This window comes from Marmota flaviventris, chromosome 12 (assembly GCF_047511675.1).
Source record: "Marmota flaviventris isolate mMarFla1 chromosome 12, mMarFla1.hap1, whole genome shotgun sequence".
Classification (NCBI taxonomy): domain Eukaryota; kingdom Metazoa; phylum Chordata; class Mammalia; order Rodentia; family Sciuridae; genus Marmota; species Marmota flaviventris.
The window spans coordinates 19,248,885-19,265,715 of NC_092509.1; the positions used below are offsets into that span (position 1 = coordinate 19,248,885).

General features: G+C 47.2%; 1 protein-coding gene across 3 annotated transcripts in view; it reads left to right on the top strand.

The window, feature by feature from the left end:
• Window positions 1–5,864: 5,864 nt before the first annotated feature.
• The window catches only part of Pfkp (phosphofructokinase, platelet), a 57,081-nt gene continuing 46,114 nt past the window's right edge, over window positions 5,865–16,831 (top strand). The window contains exon 1 of one of the 3 annotated variants that reach the window (XM_071619881.1): window positions 5,865–6,062. In XM_071619881.1, coding sequence (XP_071475982.1) covers window positions 5,951–6,062 — 112 coding nt within the window. In that variant the 5' untranslated portion in view covers window positions 5,865–5,950. The remainder of the gene's footprint in view (window positions 6,063–16,831) is intronic. The other 2 variants (XM_071619879.1, XM_071619880.1) reach the window with 2 other exon arrangements.

A 16,831-nucleotide genomic window follows, 5' to 3' on the forward strand; every position in this document is an offset into this window, starting at 1 on the left:
TCTTTTTCCAGTTTCTAGATATTGTTTCAGGATAGCATGATCCTGCTTCAAAGTATTAGGAAACATCCAACTGTTTCCTAAGTCATTTAAAGTTTAACTGCCAGATGGAGAGCTAAGTTAGTTTAAAGGACAGGCAGTCTGACCTGCAGCTGGAGGGAGAGGCAAGGGTTGAGGATCTCCTAGTCCAGCAGATGGCTTCACTTCCTCCTGAATTTACCCAGTCTCAGGAAGGAGAGGGCAGGTGAGAAGGAGGGTGGAGTAGGCACAGGATAGAGAGGATGTCAGGCAGCTGTGGTTGCACAATAGCCCGGAGGCAGCCCAGGAGTAGGAATAGAAGGGAGTGGCCAAGGTAGGGCAGAGTCTCAGTCTGGATCCCGGAGAGTCTGCGTCCACAGTGGCAAGGACAGTGCTGGAGCCCAGCAATTCACCCACAATCTCCTAAACTGCTTATGTTTTTATTCAATTTTGATGACACTGAGCCAAGCTGTCCTGGGCCATCCCAGTAAGAAGGAGCAAGGATGGCAGAGGCAGTGAGGAGAGGCGCGGGGTTTCACGGCCTCACCTGATCTCGCTGTTCTTGACTTCCTACAACCCCTGGAAGTATTTTATTACACAGCAGGAATTTCCAAAGAGGGGAATACAGTGCTGTGGGAGCAGAAGTGGAGGATTCCAAGAATGAAAGATGATGGGCATTTAAAAGGAAAGTAACAAATGGGCCTGAATATATTAATTACTGAAAAAACTGTTTCTAATAATGCTAAGGAGACACTCCAGGGGGGTTAAGGTTACCTTAGGTTGAGTGACAATGGGGCATGCTGGGGGCCAGGTACTGAGTCCACCATGGCCCACAGGCTCTGTCCTTAGCCATGGCGACTGCAGCAGGTAGAGGGACGCCCCACCCCTTCTGTGAGAAATCCTCTCACTCTTTATCCACCCACCCTTTCATTCATTCATTCAGTAAGTACTGATGGAGTGCTCCTGTATGGTTTGGACATGAAGTGTCCCCCAGATGCTCCTGTGTGAAGGCAGCATGTTTGGAGGTGACATGATTACACTATGAGAGTTGAAACCTAATCAGTCTACCCCATTGAATGGACTGGATGGTGAGTGTAGACAGGTGGGGCATGGCTGGAGTAGCAGAGTTACTGAGGGCTTGCCCTGGAAGGTGCATCTTCCCTGAAGCCCCTTCGCTCTCTCTCTCTGCTTCCTAACTGCCACAAGGAAAACAGGGCTGCTCCAAATCCTCCCACAATGATATTCTGCCTCACCTTGGGCCCAGAGCTGTGGAATCAGAGGGCTGACTAAACCTCTGGAACTCTGAGCCAAAAAACCTTTTCCCTCCTCTAAGTTGCTCTTGTTGGTATTTTGGTCGCAGCAACAAAAAGCTAACACAGCTCTGTGTATGCCAGGCCCTGTTGGAGGACCTGGGACTGCCTCTGTGAATAAGCAAAGACTTCTGTATTCACAGCACTTGGAGTCCAGTGGGGGAAACCTGCCAAGGAACCAAGTAAACAGGGGAAACCAGGTAAGCTCGCAGTGCGGGTGACAGTAGCGAGCCACACCTCTGGAGGAGAGTGAGAAGGGGAGGAGGGTGTGGGGAGGCTGCAGTTTCTAACAGGGTGCTCCATGAAAGAGACCTTGCTCAATGACTGAGCAAGCTGATGGGGTGAGTGTGAGAAGCCAGTGCCTGAGGCTGAGGAAAGAGCAGGTGCAGAGGCTCTGAGACCTTCATCTGCCTGGACAGACCTGGGGCAGAGCAGGGCTGGTGGGATTAGAGAAGCTTCTGGGGGAACAGGGTACAGGAAGGAGCCGGATGTTCTACAGGCAGAGAGAATGGCCTTTACCCTGAGTGAATGGGGGTCACTGGAGAAGGGACAGGGCTCTGAATGACATTTTAGTCATCCCACTTTGGCTTCTGTGTTGACACCCACAGTAAGGGGAGTGGAGCAGAGCAGAGAGGAAGCTCTCACTTGGTCCAGGTCAGGGACAGTGGCCTAGACACAGGTGCTGAGCAGCCCAGGAGAGTATGCCTGCAGGATTTTCCAGTGGCTTTCAGATGTCAGAGGCTGGCAAGTGCCCTAAGGTTTCAGCCTGAGCCGCTGAGAAGATGAAGTCACCAGAAATGGAAGCGAGGAAGACTGGGGGTACAGAGACCGGAGTTCATTGACAGTCCCTGCAGGGGTGAGATACCAATATCCCAGACACTGGGAGACCACTGTGGGCAGGGGAGAGGCCCCAGCTTAATTATATCAGACCAGCAAGGATGGTATCCCAACATACCCCAGGCATCCTGAAGTGGGGCTCCCTCCTGGCAGTATTCAGTCTGCTTGCTGACCTGGTGAAATGCTCCCCTTTCCAGAAGCTCAGAACTCGGGGCAGGCTGCTGCTTCATAGTCCATGCAGAGAAGAGCAAGAAAGGCATCCACTCACAGCCTGTGCTGTACTTCCCCTTGCCCTTGGCAGCCCCAAGAATGACTTCCAGTGGTGTCTGGTCCCCTGTGTTCACACCACTGGAAGGCTGGACTCAGTGCCCCAACTAACAAGTCAAAAAGACAGCAGGTCTCCCCTGAGGCTAGGTAGCAATGGCTGTGAGTTACTCATGGTGCCCAGTCACATACTCCTATGATAGACTCAGCCTAGCAAGGGCTGAGGTCAGCCTGTGGCCAGAGTGAACCTGAATCCTACTGAGAGCCATGGTGGTGATCTTGGAAACTGTTCCTTCCCTTTTTGAGTTTCTGGGCACCACTTCAGACAGGGACTGACACCTGTAACAGCCTCAGGGAGACCCAGAAGCAAATGACCAAGTGAAGCCTGCCTGAGGGCCTGACCCACAAAACTACTGTGTGTTGGTTTGAGCCACAGAGCTTGGGGTAATGTGGTAGGCAGAAGTAAAACACACCCACCACCTCTCGCTGGTGTAAGCTACACAAGTTAGGAGAGACGCAAGGTCCTCTCCTGAAGTAGAGGATTCTTTCCTAAGGGCCAAATTTTAAAAACATCCTCCAGTTAAAGAACTATTAAAATACTGTAATGCAAAAAGTAAGAAAAAAATAAGTGATGGCTATTTTTAACTATTAACTCTTGTCGTTTATTAATATTTTAATCAACTGAGCGTGGGGCTAGAGCTCCTCATGACCATGGCTGAATGATCAATCGTGTACTTGAGCCACAACTCTTCATAACGTAGACTCAAGCTTCTGAAAAATATACGTAACTTTGAGAAGCAGACAACTCTAAATCACACTGCTTCTTCATCGGGTACTGGGGATTGAACTCAGGGGTACTCTACCACTGAACCACATTCCAGCCCTTTTTACTTTTTCTTTTGAGACAGGTTTTCACTAAATTGCTGAGTCTGGCCTTGAGTATGCAATCCTCCTGCCTGAACTTCACTGGGTTTACAGGTATGCACCACCAGGCCCAGCTATTGTTTTAAATTCACTATTTTTGTTCTAAAACCCATACTTTTTTTTTTTAAGTGTGGGGGGAGGACAATATTCAGAACAAGCAAGAGAATGGAACTAAAAATACCTAGGCTTGTGTACACACAGAGGCTCACACTGCTTCTAAGCCTGCCTCTTCACTTATTTATATATACTGGGTGTATATATCTTCATGTGAATATATCTTTCTAACTAAAACAGTACTTGATTCTTATTCCAGTTTACATTTTTGCCACAATTTAACTCATTATTATGTTTAACCTGAGGTTGTACCTATCATTTTCTATGTTTCAGACAATTTGATAACCAATGACCAGTTCTTTAATTTTATGTAATAAAAATAATTTCATGAGAAGATAAAGGGCAATGGACTAAAAATTCAGTGTGGACCATCTTTTAAAATATTATTTGCTCTAGAAAGGAATGAATGATTGACACTCCTACAGCACAGATCCTAGGCCCTGGGCTACAGAAACCTCTGTGGGTAAGAGTGCTTAAAGCCTGGAACCTCCTGTCTTAACAAGATAAATGGCACTGCCACTGCCAACTTCAAACACCTGTTATTCAATTCACAATAGCTAAGCCATAAAACTAGGTACCCTTCAACAGATGAATGGATAAAGAAAATGTGGTACATATACACAAGGGGATATTAGTCATAAAGAAGAATGAAATTATGACATTTGCCAGTAAATTAATGGAATTGGAGACTATCATGCTAAGTGAAATAAGCCCATCTATTCACTCTATTGAGGAGGGCAGAATAGAGGGAAGGGAGGGGGCATTGGAATGGGAAAGAGTAAAATGGATCAGACAGAACTTTCCTATGTTCATATATGATTACACGACCAATGTAACTCTACATCATGTACAACCACAAACATGGGAATTTATACTCCATGTCCCTATATGTCAAAATACATTCTACTGTTTTGTATAACTAGAAAGAACAAATTTTAAAAAAGGAAAACAAAAAACGGTGATTCTCCTCATTATTAGGATAATAGTGTTTATGCTAATTCATTAGAACAACAGCTCTCAAATTATGCATTCATCAGAGTAACCTAAGGAGCTTGTTAAAAATGTGTATTCCCTGAGTGCATTCCTACAAATTGGACTTCAGGGATGTGGAGAGGCCAGGTGATTCTGATGATCTTGGGGCTTAGGAACCACTCCACCAATTCTAGCCTAAGCAGAGATTAGACCATGCAGGCACCACCACTGTGATTTATTATTTTTTGATGCTCAGAGAGATGAGTCAAAGCAGGAGGCAAAACCCATGTAAATTCGCATACCACCATCTTTTGTCTAGTTGACTTAACGTAAAAAACTAGTTTGCGTTGTTTTTGCAGCCTTTGTTCAGTCTCTTTATTTTCTTTACCGTTCAACAGACATTTATTGTGCAGAAAGAAGGCTCGCGGACTGCCACCATGGAGTGGGGCCTTTTATGAAACTCTTGGGATTACCACTGAAGGAGATGTGTATCTCAAGAGACTGTTTCCTGAGGCAGACATCTCCACCACAGCACTAGGTGAAGCTCCATAAAAATTAACTTACTGCTCATCAATCGCACAAGATTTTGACTACAGACATTTCAGAAGTTGTAGTTTCCAGTAGAGCAGCTATCTGGCAGGCAATGCCTTTCTGGGTTTCCTCAGATAGGAGCAGCTGTCCTACTCTCCAGCCCCTTGGCTTCCTTGTCGCGCCTTCTCCTGCTCCACGCGGATTCTCCAGACCAGGCCTGGAGGCGAGGATGTCTCAGAGGGTGGCGTCCATAAGTCCTCCTAGTCTCTTTCCTTCTGTTTCTGCCAGTCCAGGGCTGGAGGACCCAGATGCGCCAGAGTTCTAAAGACGACCCAAGAAATGACAGCTTTGTCATCACTTAGTCCTCAACGCCCACGTTTTCCCATCAACTTGAAGATCCTCTCACAAGTTCTTCCTCCCTGATCTCAGAAGGAGGTGAAACCTGTGAGGTCTCGGAGAAAAACGTTGGGGCACCCCACTGTTCCATGGCGCTTCTCCTGGAATAATCCAGTGGGAAGCAGTGCATGCGTCTCTGTGACGACTGGGACCCCAACCACAGGGGCGATCCGGGCTCGCCCAGAACCTCTGAGCCCCACTAGAGCGGTTCCTACCCAACGCGGCGACGTTCGGCTGGCGAAATTCTCGCCCACCTGCTGCGCTCCGCCCACCTGCGGCATCCCCACCCCGGGATGCTCCTCTTAAGCCCTCCCCGCCGCGGCTGCACCTCCCCCGACCTACAAAATCCGGGGGCGCTGCAGACCCCCACCTGCCGTGCTCCTCCTACCCCACGCCCAGATGGCAGCGCGCCCGCAAGCCCCGCCCGCGCGCCGGCCCCGCCCACCAAAGCCCATTGGCCCTCGGGCGGGCGGAGGCGGTTCCTGCCCGGTGCGGGCGGGGCGGCGGTTCCGAGGCCCGCGAGCGTGGGCCAGGTCCTCACTGCTTGCTGCGCACCCAGCGAACCGGCGGTCTCCGGCCTCCTCGCCATGGCCAGCAATGTCCCACCGACCCCCAGGGGGTCCTTCCCGAGGTACCTGGAGCACCTCTCCGGGTCCGGCAAAGCCATCGGTGTGCTAACCAGCGGCGGGGATGCCCAAGGTGCGCGCCCGCCCCTTCCCGAACCCGGGCGGGAGAGGAGGGCGGCGGAAGGGGTTACTGGAACGGGGGGGAGGGGGATGGGAAGAACTTGAGAAACGTTGCTGGAGGATGGCTGGGGAGAATGGATGGGGAGGGAACCGAGGAGAAGGGATGGGGGCTGGAGTGCCCGGGAAAAGAGATGGGGAAAGTGACAGGGGAGAACCGCGGAGAAGCGATGGTGTAGGGCGGGGAGAAGCCCTGTTACCTAGGGCCATCTGGGGTTTCTGGGGGCGACGGGAGACGCGGATGGGACTTCGTTGCAGGGCGGGGTGCGGAGGACGGAGAATATGGCGGTAGGATTCTTCATCGGGAAGATAATTTAATTTTCCACCTCCAGGTCTATTTTAGCAATACTGGCAATGGGGTGGAACCACCCTTGGAGGTCGTTCTGTATTTGAGTCATAGAATGGAGCCAGGCATCCCTGCCAGAGCTTGAGTACCGCACGACTCCCCGGATGCCACAGTACCCACCCTTTGGGGATCTTCCCAGCCCCCCAATTGTAGGAAAAACAGCTCCCCCCCCCCCACCGCGCCTCCTGCCGACTCGCGCCCCCCGCGCGGCGCTGGCGTAGTCTCCTCTGCTGCATTGCGGGACGTGGCGGGGGTCGCGCAGGGGGTCCCTCCTCTGTGCTGCCTCTGCTAAGCCGCGCAGGGGGTCCCTCCTCTGTGCTGCCTCTGCTAACCCGCTGCGCCCGACGTTTCCGCCGGGAGATTTTAAAAAAGGTTTCTCTGCTCTGACCTCCTGTCTTCCGGCTTATGACAAAAGTGAAAACAAAAATGGGTCACTAGGCCCTCCCTGCCAGCCTCCCCTGGACGGGAAAGACCAGGAAGCGGGGACTCCGGGACGTCACCAGCACTCGGGGCGCGGACTCCGGGCTGCCCTTTACCCCTACGCGGAGACTGGTTTCAAGGCGGAAGGGACCCAAGCCTGGGACCCTTCGACATGGAGAGTGGTCAGACACTCACAAGGCCTTTCGCCCGGGGTGCACGTGGGGCGCCGGGGTTCCCTGACGGTGGGGTTCCCCGGTCCATGTAAATCCCTAGTGAGAGTAAACCAACCACTATAAAGTGGATCTGCACCTCTCAGGTGAACACACCCTTGGAGCATTCAAGATCACGCGGGCTGGACACATGTTCCCTGAGCTGGGTTTTGGTTTTATTTCGCCCTCTTCTCCTAAATGAGTATGAAGGCACTGATGCCTCATTCCTCCCGTTTTGAGGCTACACATCGAGGAGGGATGCTCAGAGGATGAGCCCAGTACCCCCGCCTTCTGCCCACCCTGCGGGTGACCTTCCCTTCGCCCTTGAGCGAGGCGAGGCGAGGCAGGGCCGGGCCGAGCTGGCGTGGGGGCGGCAGGTTGGGGAGTCGTGAGCACCGCCCCGCCCGCTGCGGGAGCCTACGTGATGCCCAGCCCGTCGCCGCCCCTGCGCCTTGGCCGGGACACGAGGGACACAGGGGCAGCATCCCCGGAGCCTAGCGTCAGGTGCGCCAGCAGAGGAATCCTGCGCTGCGGGATGGGGGTTCCCAGTGAGTCAGTCCTGATTGCTTTAAAGTCTGTTAGCACTGCACCAGTCACCACCGGCACCTTGGGGGCCCGCCTTCCTCAGTCCGAGAAAGGATTGCTCTAGTATTGGTATTATAGTAAGGAGAGCCCCAGTGTAAACATTACTTATGAAGTGCTGCTTTCCTAGGGAAGGAAAATGTTGTGAGATAGCAAAGGCTGGGGTTGGAAAAACAGGAGACTGAAATAGGAGATAACATCGCCTGAGTTATTTAAATAAACGCCTAAAGATGTGCTTGTGTAGGGCAGCCTGGAGGTCTGTCTTGTGACCTGAGTGGCTTCCCAGTCCAAGGGCTTCAAAAGCATCTGCATTTTTTCTAGAGACCTCGTGCTAGGTCAAGTTAGGAAGACTTTGAATCTTATCCTGGGCTGCTGAAGAAGAAGCCATAGCCACAGGAAGAGGAACTAGTCTCCAAGCCATCAGGGCTGCACATCAAGATTACTTTAGGATGAAGATGCTGTATTGATTGATAAGTGTTTGTCAAAATACTTGCCCCAGTGTTTGCCAAAATACTTGGTGACTGGTGTACAGACCTATGAGATACTGCTGCAATTTGCAGAATCAGTTTTCTGTTGCTTATCCGGAATCTGCCATTTGTGAGAGGTTGTAAATACTTAGTAGCTTATGTAATGCTAACATGTCCATCTCTCCCCTTTCAGCAGAAAAGATACCTAGAAAATGAAAATTGTTTGAGAACTTTGTGCTTGATTAGTGGGAGATGGCTGCTCTTAGTTTAGCAGGTGGCATGGAAAATGGCCTGGTGCTTTTTCAGCTCTGGGCTCTCACTGGAGAAACCAACCGTAGTCTCCCTTGCTAGAGGATGAAGCCATTATTCATTTTCCTGAGGCTCCATGAAACCACTGAGTCTTGTGTTTTCTTGGACCTGCTTGAGAGTTGCCACGTTGCTTTCTTAGAAAACTGGCCTCAAGATATATGCTCAGAAGCTTTGGCCTTGGCAGTAACAGGTTTACCAATCCTTAGAGGAGGTTATTCTGGAGATGGTAACTATTATATTCCCATGCTTTCACCATTTACTTGATTTTTCCCTGAGAAGATTTTTGCACAATAGCTAGAGAGCAAGGATAAGTATTTGGTCTCATTTTTAGGGTCATTTTCTAATCAGGTATGGAATTACGGTAAAATTTCATATTGAGATAGTTATAGGAACTATTTTTTTGTGTGTGTATTTTATGTACTAAGAGCTTTACAATTTCTATCTCTGGGTCTAATCCTGTAGCCCCAGGATATGTATTTCTTAATTTTGGTATGGGGTTTTTCTCCCCACAGAAAGATGAGTAATTTAGGCAAAGCCATGAGGCTCCAGATAGTTTGGCAAGATTTAAACTAAGCTTTGAAATCTTACCCCCCCCCCCATACTCTCCATTAAACCGTGTTCTTAGGGGGTTTTTCTCAGTGAGGTCTTGTGATCTAGTCATGCTCAAATGTGAGCGGAACCCATCTCTCTAAATTATGCAGAGTAAGCCTTTGGACATCTTTTTCTGGTGGAACAGAAAATGCCTTTTTATAGTAATGACAATCAAGGTGGCTAAAATGATGTACCATCACACTTGATATCAAAGTAACTGAGCACTTTTATTCCCAATGGAGTTTATATAGCATAAAGTAAAACTAAAAGTCCCCCAGCTGTATTCCTGACTCTTTTAGTCCCCACGTTAAGAAAGAGTATTTTAAGGCAATTTTTTTCATCTTCTTAAGTTTTACAGTATATCTGCAATATTAAATTGATTTCACTTTCATCTAAAATTAAGCTCTGCTGTATAGACAGGTTTACCATGACCTAGTACCTACCCTCAGACAATATTGTTTCACACACCAAAAATTATCCATGGTCTTAGACACAGGCTGTAGTGTTTGCAAGGCTTCGTGTATGGTGGGGCTGAGAATGAATGAATGCTCAGGAGTCAAAGTACATTCTTAGGGGAGGTGAAAGATGCTCAGGAGTCAACATGCATCCTTAGGGTGGGTAGAAGGGCTCAGGAGTCAAAGTCCATCCTTTGGTTAAGTAGTGGACAATAAGGAATGTAAAGGCACCTTTTTTGCCTAAGGCAAGGAGAACATTAAAGCCGAATTTATGGACAGTACATATAGTATAAGTCTTATCACAGAATAGCCAACATTGAGTTAGTGTTATGAAGCATGCTTGCTGCCCCCAGGTTTTACACACACGCACTTGAAAACTTATTCCCGTTTTACACACACGCACTTGAAACCTGAGATGAACTGGCATTCCAGAGTTTGCAGAGCTGAGTATTAGTGCCTGGCCTTATGGCTGCAGTGAAAAGGTGCCAGACTGAGTACACCTGTGTCTGTTCACGAGACTGTATTTCCAGCACCCAGCACGGGTGGCAAATACTCAGATGTTTGTTGATTGTTCCCCACCTGGAGTCACCCCTGAGGAAGTGGCAGGTGATTAGGGTTCCAGGTCATTTCCTTTGTCATGAGGTCTTCCAAGTGAATGACTCAAAAGTTCTCTTTAATCCTCAGAGCAGGAACATACAGACTTGACCAGAGTGCTAGTTGGTTTTTCAGTGTCTGTCCTCCAATTTGTGCCTTCTGCATTTACAGATAAAACCGGCCTCAGATTGAAAAATATTTTTAAAAAAATTTTAATATTTACATTGTATTAAATATCATAAGTAATTTGGACATGATTTAAAGTGCATGGGAGGATTGTGTAGATTATATTAAAATTCTGCATTACATAATTTTGTAGAGGGACTTGAAACATTCAAGGTTTTGATGTTTTTGATATCTGAGGGGGTTCTTGGAACCTAACTCTGGAAGATACCAAGAGACAACTGCATTTATTGAGCACCCAATCAGCGTACTGCTTGGGTCCCTTTGGTGCCCAGAGCTTGCCCATGAGCCTAGTAAAATGCACATTGAGAATACTGGCATTCTGTCTCACACAGCTCTGGGGCCCTTCAGTATCCTGGAATTCTGTGTGCCTATTCTTTAATGGGATCATTTTAGTTTAAAATGTAATGATTAATTTAGCAAAAATTAGTGGGCCTAGGAAGCAGTGCTTGAGAATTGTAGCATAGCCCAATTCTGTAGGAGAGTGGTGGATTTGTGTAAATGCATCCTTTTCTATGAATTCAGGTATTTTTTGTGGGCCATATGCAGATGACCGTAAGGGAAGACATCTTGTTGTCTTTCACAAAAATGCATATTTTCCTCCTTGGTTCCAGTTGCTGAAAGCTTTTGGTAGAGAACTCAGACCTTCTGGCAGGCAGAATTGGGGCTATTTAAATAAGCGCTACCAATCTTAGAGGCTGTCAGAAGCCATTAAAATTAGAAAACCAAGTTAACAGCATGTTAAAGGGCAAACATCAGTTTATAAAACTGTGCATCCACTACCGTTGTGATGATGTTAAAATGCATATATGGATAAAGAACAGATGCTTCTATGTTAAGGAAATGATTGAGTCACTTTTTGAGTTACTTTTTTTTTTTTTAATCAAGCTTTATCTGGTGGTGTATTTTTATGGGTTACAAAATATCTGCGGGAGGCTGCAGTTCCTCTTCACTAGTGCTCTATTCTTTGTGCCTTTGTCATCATGGACTTTCTTTGTAATTACAGTAACTGCTTGTTTAGAAGAAAGAAGCAAAACATGGCAGCACAGTATACTTGAAACTCAAGAGACTTATTTATAGATCCTGATTCCTGGCTTTGCTATCTACCAGTAGTGAGATAGGGTCCTGGTTTTTGTTTTAGGTTCTTTTGTTTGTTTGTTTGTTTTTGCATTTACTGCATGAAGACATTGAAAATCACTCAGTCTTCTCTCCCTGCCTCCCTTTCCTCCCCCAACTCTTATCATTAATGAGAGTCTCAGGCAAAATAGGAAGTGTCAAAGAAACAATGCAGGACGGCTCTGGGCCCCTGTCAGTGTTTTCCCCAGGGCTTATTATCCTCTGCAGCCACCTGAGGATCCTGAGTAGAAGTGGGTGCTGAGTGTGGGGGTTAGGTGAGGCCTGAGCCTCGCACTTGGAGGCCACTGGTGCTCAGGTCCTTGAGACTAGGCTCCTCTGAGGTTTTTCCAGAGGACACCATCCCAGGAGTTCCCTGGGATGGTGTCCTCTGGAACACATTTTGAGACTTTTTTTTTTTTTAACATACATTGTTTAAAAATGTATAGATAAGGGACTCAACCACAAGTTTCCTGTTTAGAAAAATGACTAAAAGAGTGACATACAGTCACCTCAAGCTCAGTCAGTTGTCATTCCTTCTCAGGGTTTTGGGTCTGGGCTAATATTATGCAGATGGAGGAGGAAAGCTGCTGTGCACATCGCCACACTGATGACACAAAACTCTTCAAAGCGGTGAATGGCCTATTCCAGGAGAATCCATGGAATTTTAATTTCCTGTGGGTGGTTTTTCACAATCCCTCCCCCAACTTTTTTTTTCCCTGCTATTATGAACACTGCTGTAAAAAAAAAAAAAAAATACCCTTTAGCCATCCTACCTGCATCAACCTCTGCTCACATACCCCAGCAGGAAGCGGGAGCCCTGGGGCTAGTGGGAGGAAATGGTCCTGGGCGGGTCCTGGCCACTGGTAGACCAGGTGAGGTCTTTGGATTTACCTTGTGTGACCTGGAAGCTGTGTGAAGGTTACTGGCTACCCCTGATAAAGGTGGCTTTCTGGAGTGGAGCAGGGAGTGGGCAGGGAGCCTGAGAGAGCCTGAGGTTAGAGAGTTGTTAGGAACAGGATCAAGCCACTAATGGAGGTTTGAGGGGGTGGTGGGTCTGGGGTATGTGGGCAGAGGTTGATACAGGTAGGATGGCTAAAGGGTATTTTTTTTTTTTTTTTTTTTACAGCAGTGTTCATAATAGCAGAGAAAAAAGTTGGGGGCGAGGGATTGTGAAAAACCACCCACAGGAAATTAAAATTCCATGGGTGTTCCTGAAATGGGCCATTCACCGCTTTGAAGAGTTTTGTGTCATCAGTGTGGCGAGATGTGCACAATGCATCAGGGATTAAGCACTCAGGACCACCTCTGTCCAGTGGGAATGAAGCTTGCATAGGTAGTTGGTGTTTTATAGGTAATTTCAATTGATATGGTTGCCACATTATTCACAGTAAATGAAAATAATGAAATTATATTTCACCTAAAAACATTTTCTTTAACCCACTATTTCAGAACATAGTTATTGATTTGGGTATTAACAAGATACTTAAATTATTTGCACACCAAGTCTTTGAAATCCATCGTGTGCTGGTACCTACCGCACATCCCGATCTGGGCAAGACACATGTTTCTCTGGACAGTGTGGTGAGAGAGACATGGGTATGTTACCACCTGTAGTTAAAAGATCCCCATGAGTTTTATTTGAGAGGTTTGAGGAAGGCAGGGGAACAGCTGGTAATGGTCCTGACTTCTGCAGAGGACCCTGAAGGTCGCACACTTCCAGCATGCTCTTTTAGGCCTTTGCTGGCCTGGCGTGTTCTTCTCTAGATGCCCACTGGCTAACTTTCACCTTCTTCAGATCTTTCCTCAAACACCAGGTTTTCAGGGATGCCTTCTCCAATTCTTGCCTGACTTTTGCAGCCTCTCTGGCACCCTCTACATCCTAGGTAGCCTCTTGTCCTCATCTGCTTATTTTTCTCCTTAGCACTTGTGCCCTTTTACCAGTGGATATAGTTTATTTGTCTGTCATGTTTATTGGTCTCCCCTGACTGTAACAAGCTGCAACAAGGTCTGTTTTGTCAATGTTGAATCCCAGCAGTATCTGACAAGCAGGAGACTACAATCCATGTGACTCTGTAGATGGTGGAATGAATGAAGCCTCCTCACAGATGTGTCTGCAGTTATCCCCTCCCTGACTTAAGCCATGGTGCAGCAGCAGCGGTTGGGCAGTCCAGGAGGCCAGAAAGAGAGGCTATCCTGGCTTGATGACTTTGAACTATGAGGGAGTCACCATCCCAACAGGATTCCTCCTGGGATTCCCACCTGCCTAAGTTATCCAAAGAGAAAGCTTTAGGGAGAACTTTAGTAGCAAGATAGGGCATATTTTAAATTTGTCTTTTATAAGAGAAGCCAGCAACCTGACTTTATTTTTCAAAAAGGAATTTATAAATACTGAAATTCATGAGTGAATGATGGCAAGTACTGTGAAATATTCAAGAAAAGTGGCTCAATGCTGTCAAAGGTCAAGTGAGGAAATTTATTCCACTATTTGGATAAGAAAGGAAGTATAAGGATGGGTCCTAAGTATTTTATTAAATCAATATTTTTCTCATTTTTAGTAAGTTTTATTTTTAATTAGCCCAATTTGTGGGGTACAGTGTTGTACTAATTTGTGGGGTACAGTGTTGTACTAATTTGTGGGGTACAGTGTTGCAATCTTGATGCGTGTATATGGTATATAATGATCGGATCAGTGTAGTTAGCCTTTCCATATCCTCAGAAAGAATCATTTCTAATGATGCACAATATAGATTTTATCAGAGCAGAGTCTCAAGCATTTGGAAACTGTGAGGCCACCTCAGAGTAGCCCACAAATGAGGACTGACCTGGTGCTTTCTTGCCAGGCCCTGCTGGTGGCACATGCAAGACTCTGGACCTCAGGGAAGAAATCACCTGATCACTGTTAGTTGCACTTGACCTATGAAAATGTGTAATATCAAGAAAATAATAATCTGGGCCTTTCTGTTGCATTGAATTATCACTTATTTTCCACTTAACTAGCTGTCTCAAGGTCTATTTTTGTCTATGGTTCCCATACCTGGATTCTGTGTTCCCTGAGGACTGAGGATTAGATTTTGGCAAATTATGAAGAGGTCACTTTCCCAATACCAGGATTCCTGCTCAGTAGGAGGATTACATTTTCCCACGGAAATGCTGATGAACTTTATTGTGTCCCTGGTCTGGCTACCCAAACCCAAACAGAATGAATGAACCCTACTGGGACTGGGCTGTCTCTAAAAACGGTAGCTTGAGTGTTGAGTAGAGAACCCTGAAATGGCCCTTTGTCCCAAAAGGCCTAGTGGCTGAGCCCAAGGACAGCCCTAAGCAAAATGAGAAAACCGGGAATGTTGACCCACAAGGCTGTAAAACCAGATGGATTTGCAAGGATTGGTCTCCTGCTTATTTCTTCCCACCTTGCCTCCTGTTCTTCAGACTTTGGCTCCCTGCTGTGACCCCTCCTAGAACACTTTGAGGTTTTCCTTCCTCAGGCCTCTACCTACAGCGCTCAGGGGAGGCAGCCCTTTGCAGTGTAGATCACACCCCAAAGCAGGGAGCTTTCAATCCTATCAGGCCCCACCCCTAAGCGAAATGAGAATCTGGCCCCTGAAGGCATTCTTATCCTGAAGCCTCCTTCTGAAGCCTCCTTTGGTGATTCCTACACTTGGTCTTTGTAATAGGTGAAACTGGAGAGCCTTTTAAGTTTTTTTTTTTTTAAAAAAGGAAGGTTTAAATTGCCACTGCACCATTTATTGATTTTGTTACCTTGGGCAAATCAATGTATCCCCTCAGAGCCCAGCTTTCTCAGGGACCTCTGGAGGGTGGCAGGATCTTAGCAGGCTTCCTGCCTGGTCCCAAACAGGCTGCTCCTAACTCCTGAGCTGCAGGAGTGAAAAAGACCAGCTGGCTTTCTCCATTAGGGTAACTTGCAAGTGAAAAACCCCCTAGGGCTTAGAGCTGAGCTTCTTGCAATGTGGTTCCCACAACAGCTGGGAGCCTGTTAGAAAATGCCAACAAAGGCCCAACCACCTGCCCCAGGGGGTTTGAGCAGGACCTGCTGGGGCTGCTGCAGGCTTAGGAGAGCTGCCTCCAGGGAAACCAGTTTTCTCCCCCAGGTGGGGGATGGGGAGGCACCTGGAGGAGGCCCTGGAGGCTCACCTTGTCTTTTGTGTCCAGCTTTAAAAAATTTCAGTCCTCTTGCTATTTCTTTTCCTTGGACATTTCTCAATCCCATGATTGTTCATTTACATGCCTTTATGAAAGGCCCTGGGGAACTGTGGTCTTCAGAGAAGAGGGGAGTAAAGGGGAGTAAATTGGAAAAGGGCTCTTGTGGTACAGTTTATCCCCTGGTGCCACCCAGTATCTATCTACACAGGTATATCTTTGGTGGCTAATCCACCTGTTCTTAGTGTCTGTAGCATTAAGTCCTAGAACAACACAGTCTGTTGGAAGGATCTGGAAATTGCTGCTTTTATCCCTAAGTGTAAGGCAAGATGCCTGCCACAGATGTGAGTGCCAAGAGGCAGGTGCTTCTCCCTGCAGTGGATAAGGAGAGACAGATGAGGGAGAGGCCAGGGAGTCCTCTTGGAGGTGCAGGAGCTGGGAGGCTGAGGAAGAGCCTCCAAAGAGGAGTGTTGACAGGGGATGCTGACAGGCACTTCCTGCAGCCCCCAGGCAGGAAGGAAGAGTCCCCAGAGCAAGGCCTCAGAGTCCCCCTGAGGAGTTTTCTTCTTGCAGGGCCGGGAGTCATGGGGATGAGGGACCATGGCACTGGAATGGTTTAAAACAAAACATTTATGCTGATGTTGAGTATAAAAAGTATAAAAATTGTGTACAGGAAAGAAGTATGGAACTATATTCAGGAAGATAGCCATACAGCATCTGAGGCTTATGTGTCTGTTACTTTATCTGTAATTAAGTTAACAGAATGTATTGATAAGTTATTTGCAAAAACACAAAAAAGAAATTGCTTCAGTCATTGTGGCCAATTTCTGGTGTGGATAATGATTCAGGGAGAAGGTTTAGGAAAATATGTCATTTTTATAGGCAGGAGCTATTGGAGGTATTGGTTTGAATGGCACAGAAGAGAATTGTTGTGTTGAGCAAGAGTGAGTACAGGGGAAAGAGAAAATTACCAGGATAAAAGAATTCATTGTATTTAAAAATTTTTTAAAAACCCTTTTTCTTTTTGTTATTATTCATTTATTTATATGTGGTGCTGAGAATCCAACCCAGTGTCTCACACATGGCCAGGCAAGCACTGAGCCACATCCCTAGCCCTTTTTTTAAATTTTATTTGGAGACAGAGTCTCATTGAGTTGCTTAGCACCTCACTGTTGCTGAGGCTGGCTTTGTACTCACCATCCTCCTGCCTCAGCCTCCTGAGCTGCTGGGATTACAGGTGCATGCCACCCACCATGCCAACAAGTTTGATATTCTTGAGAGATGGCCCCAGTTAA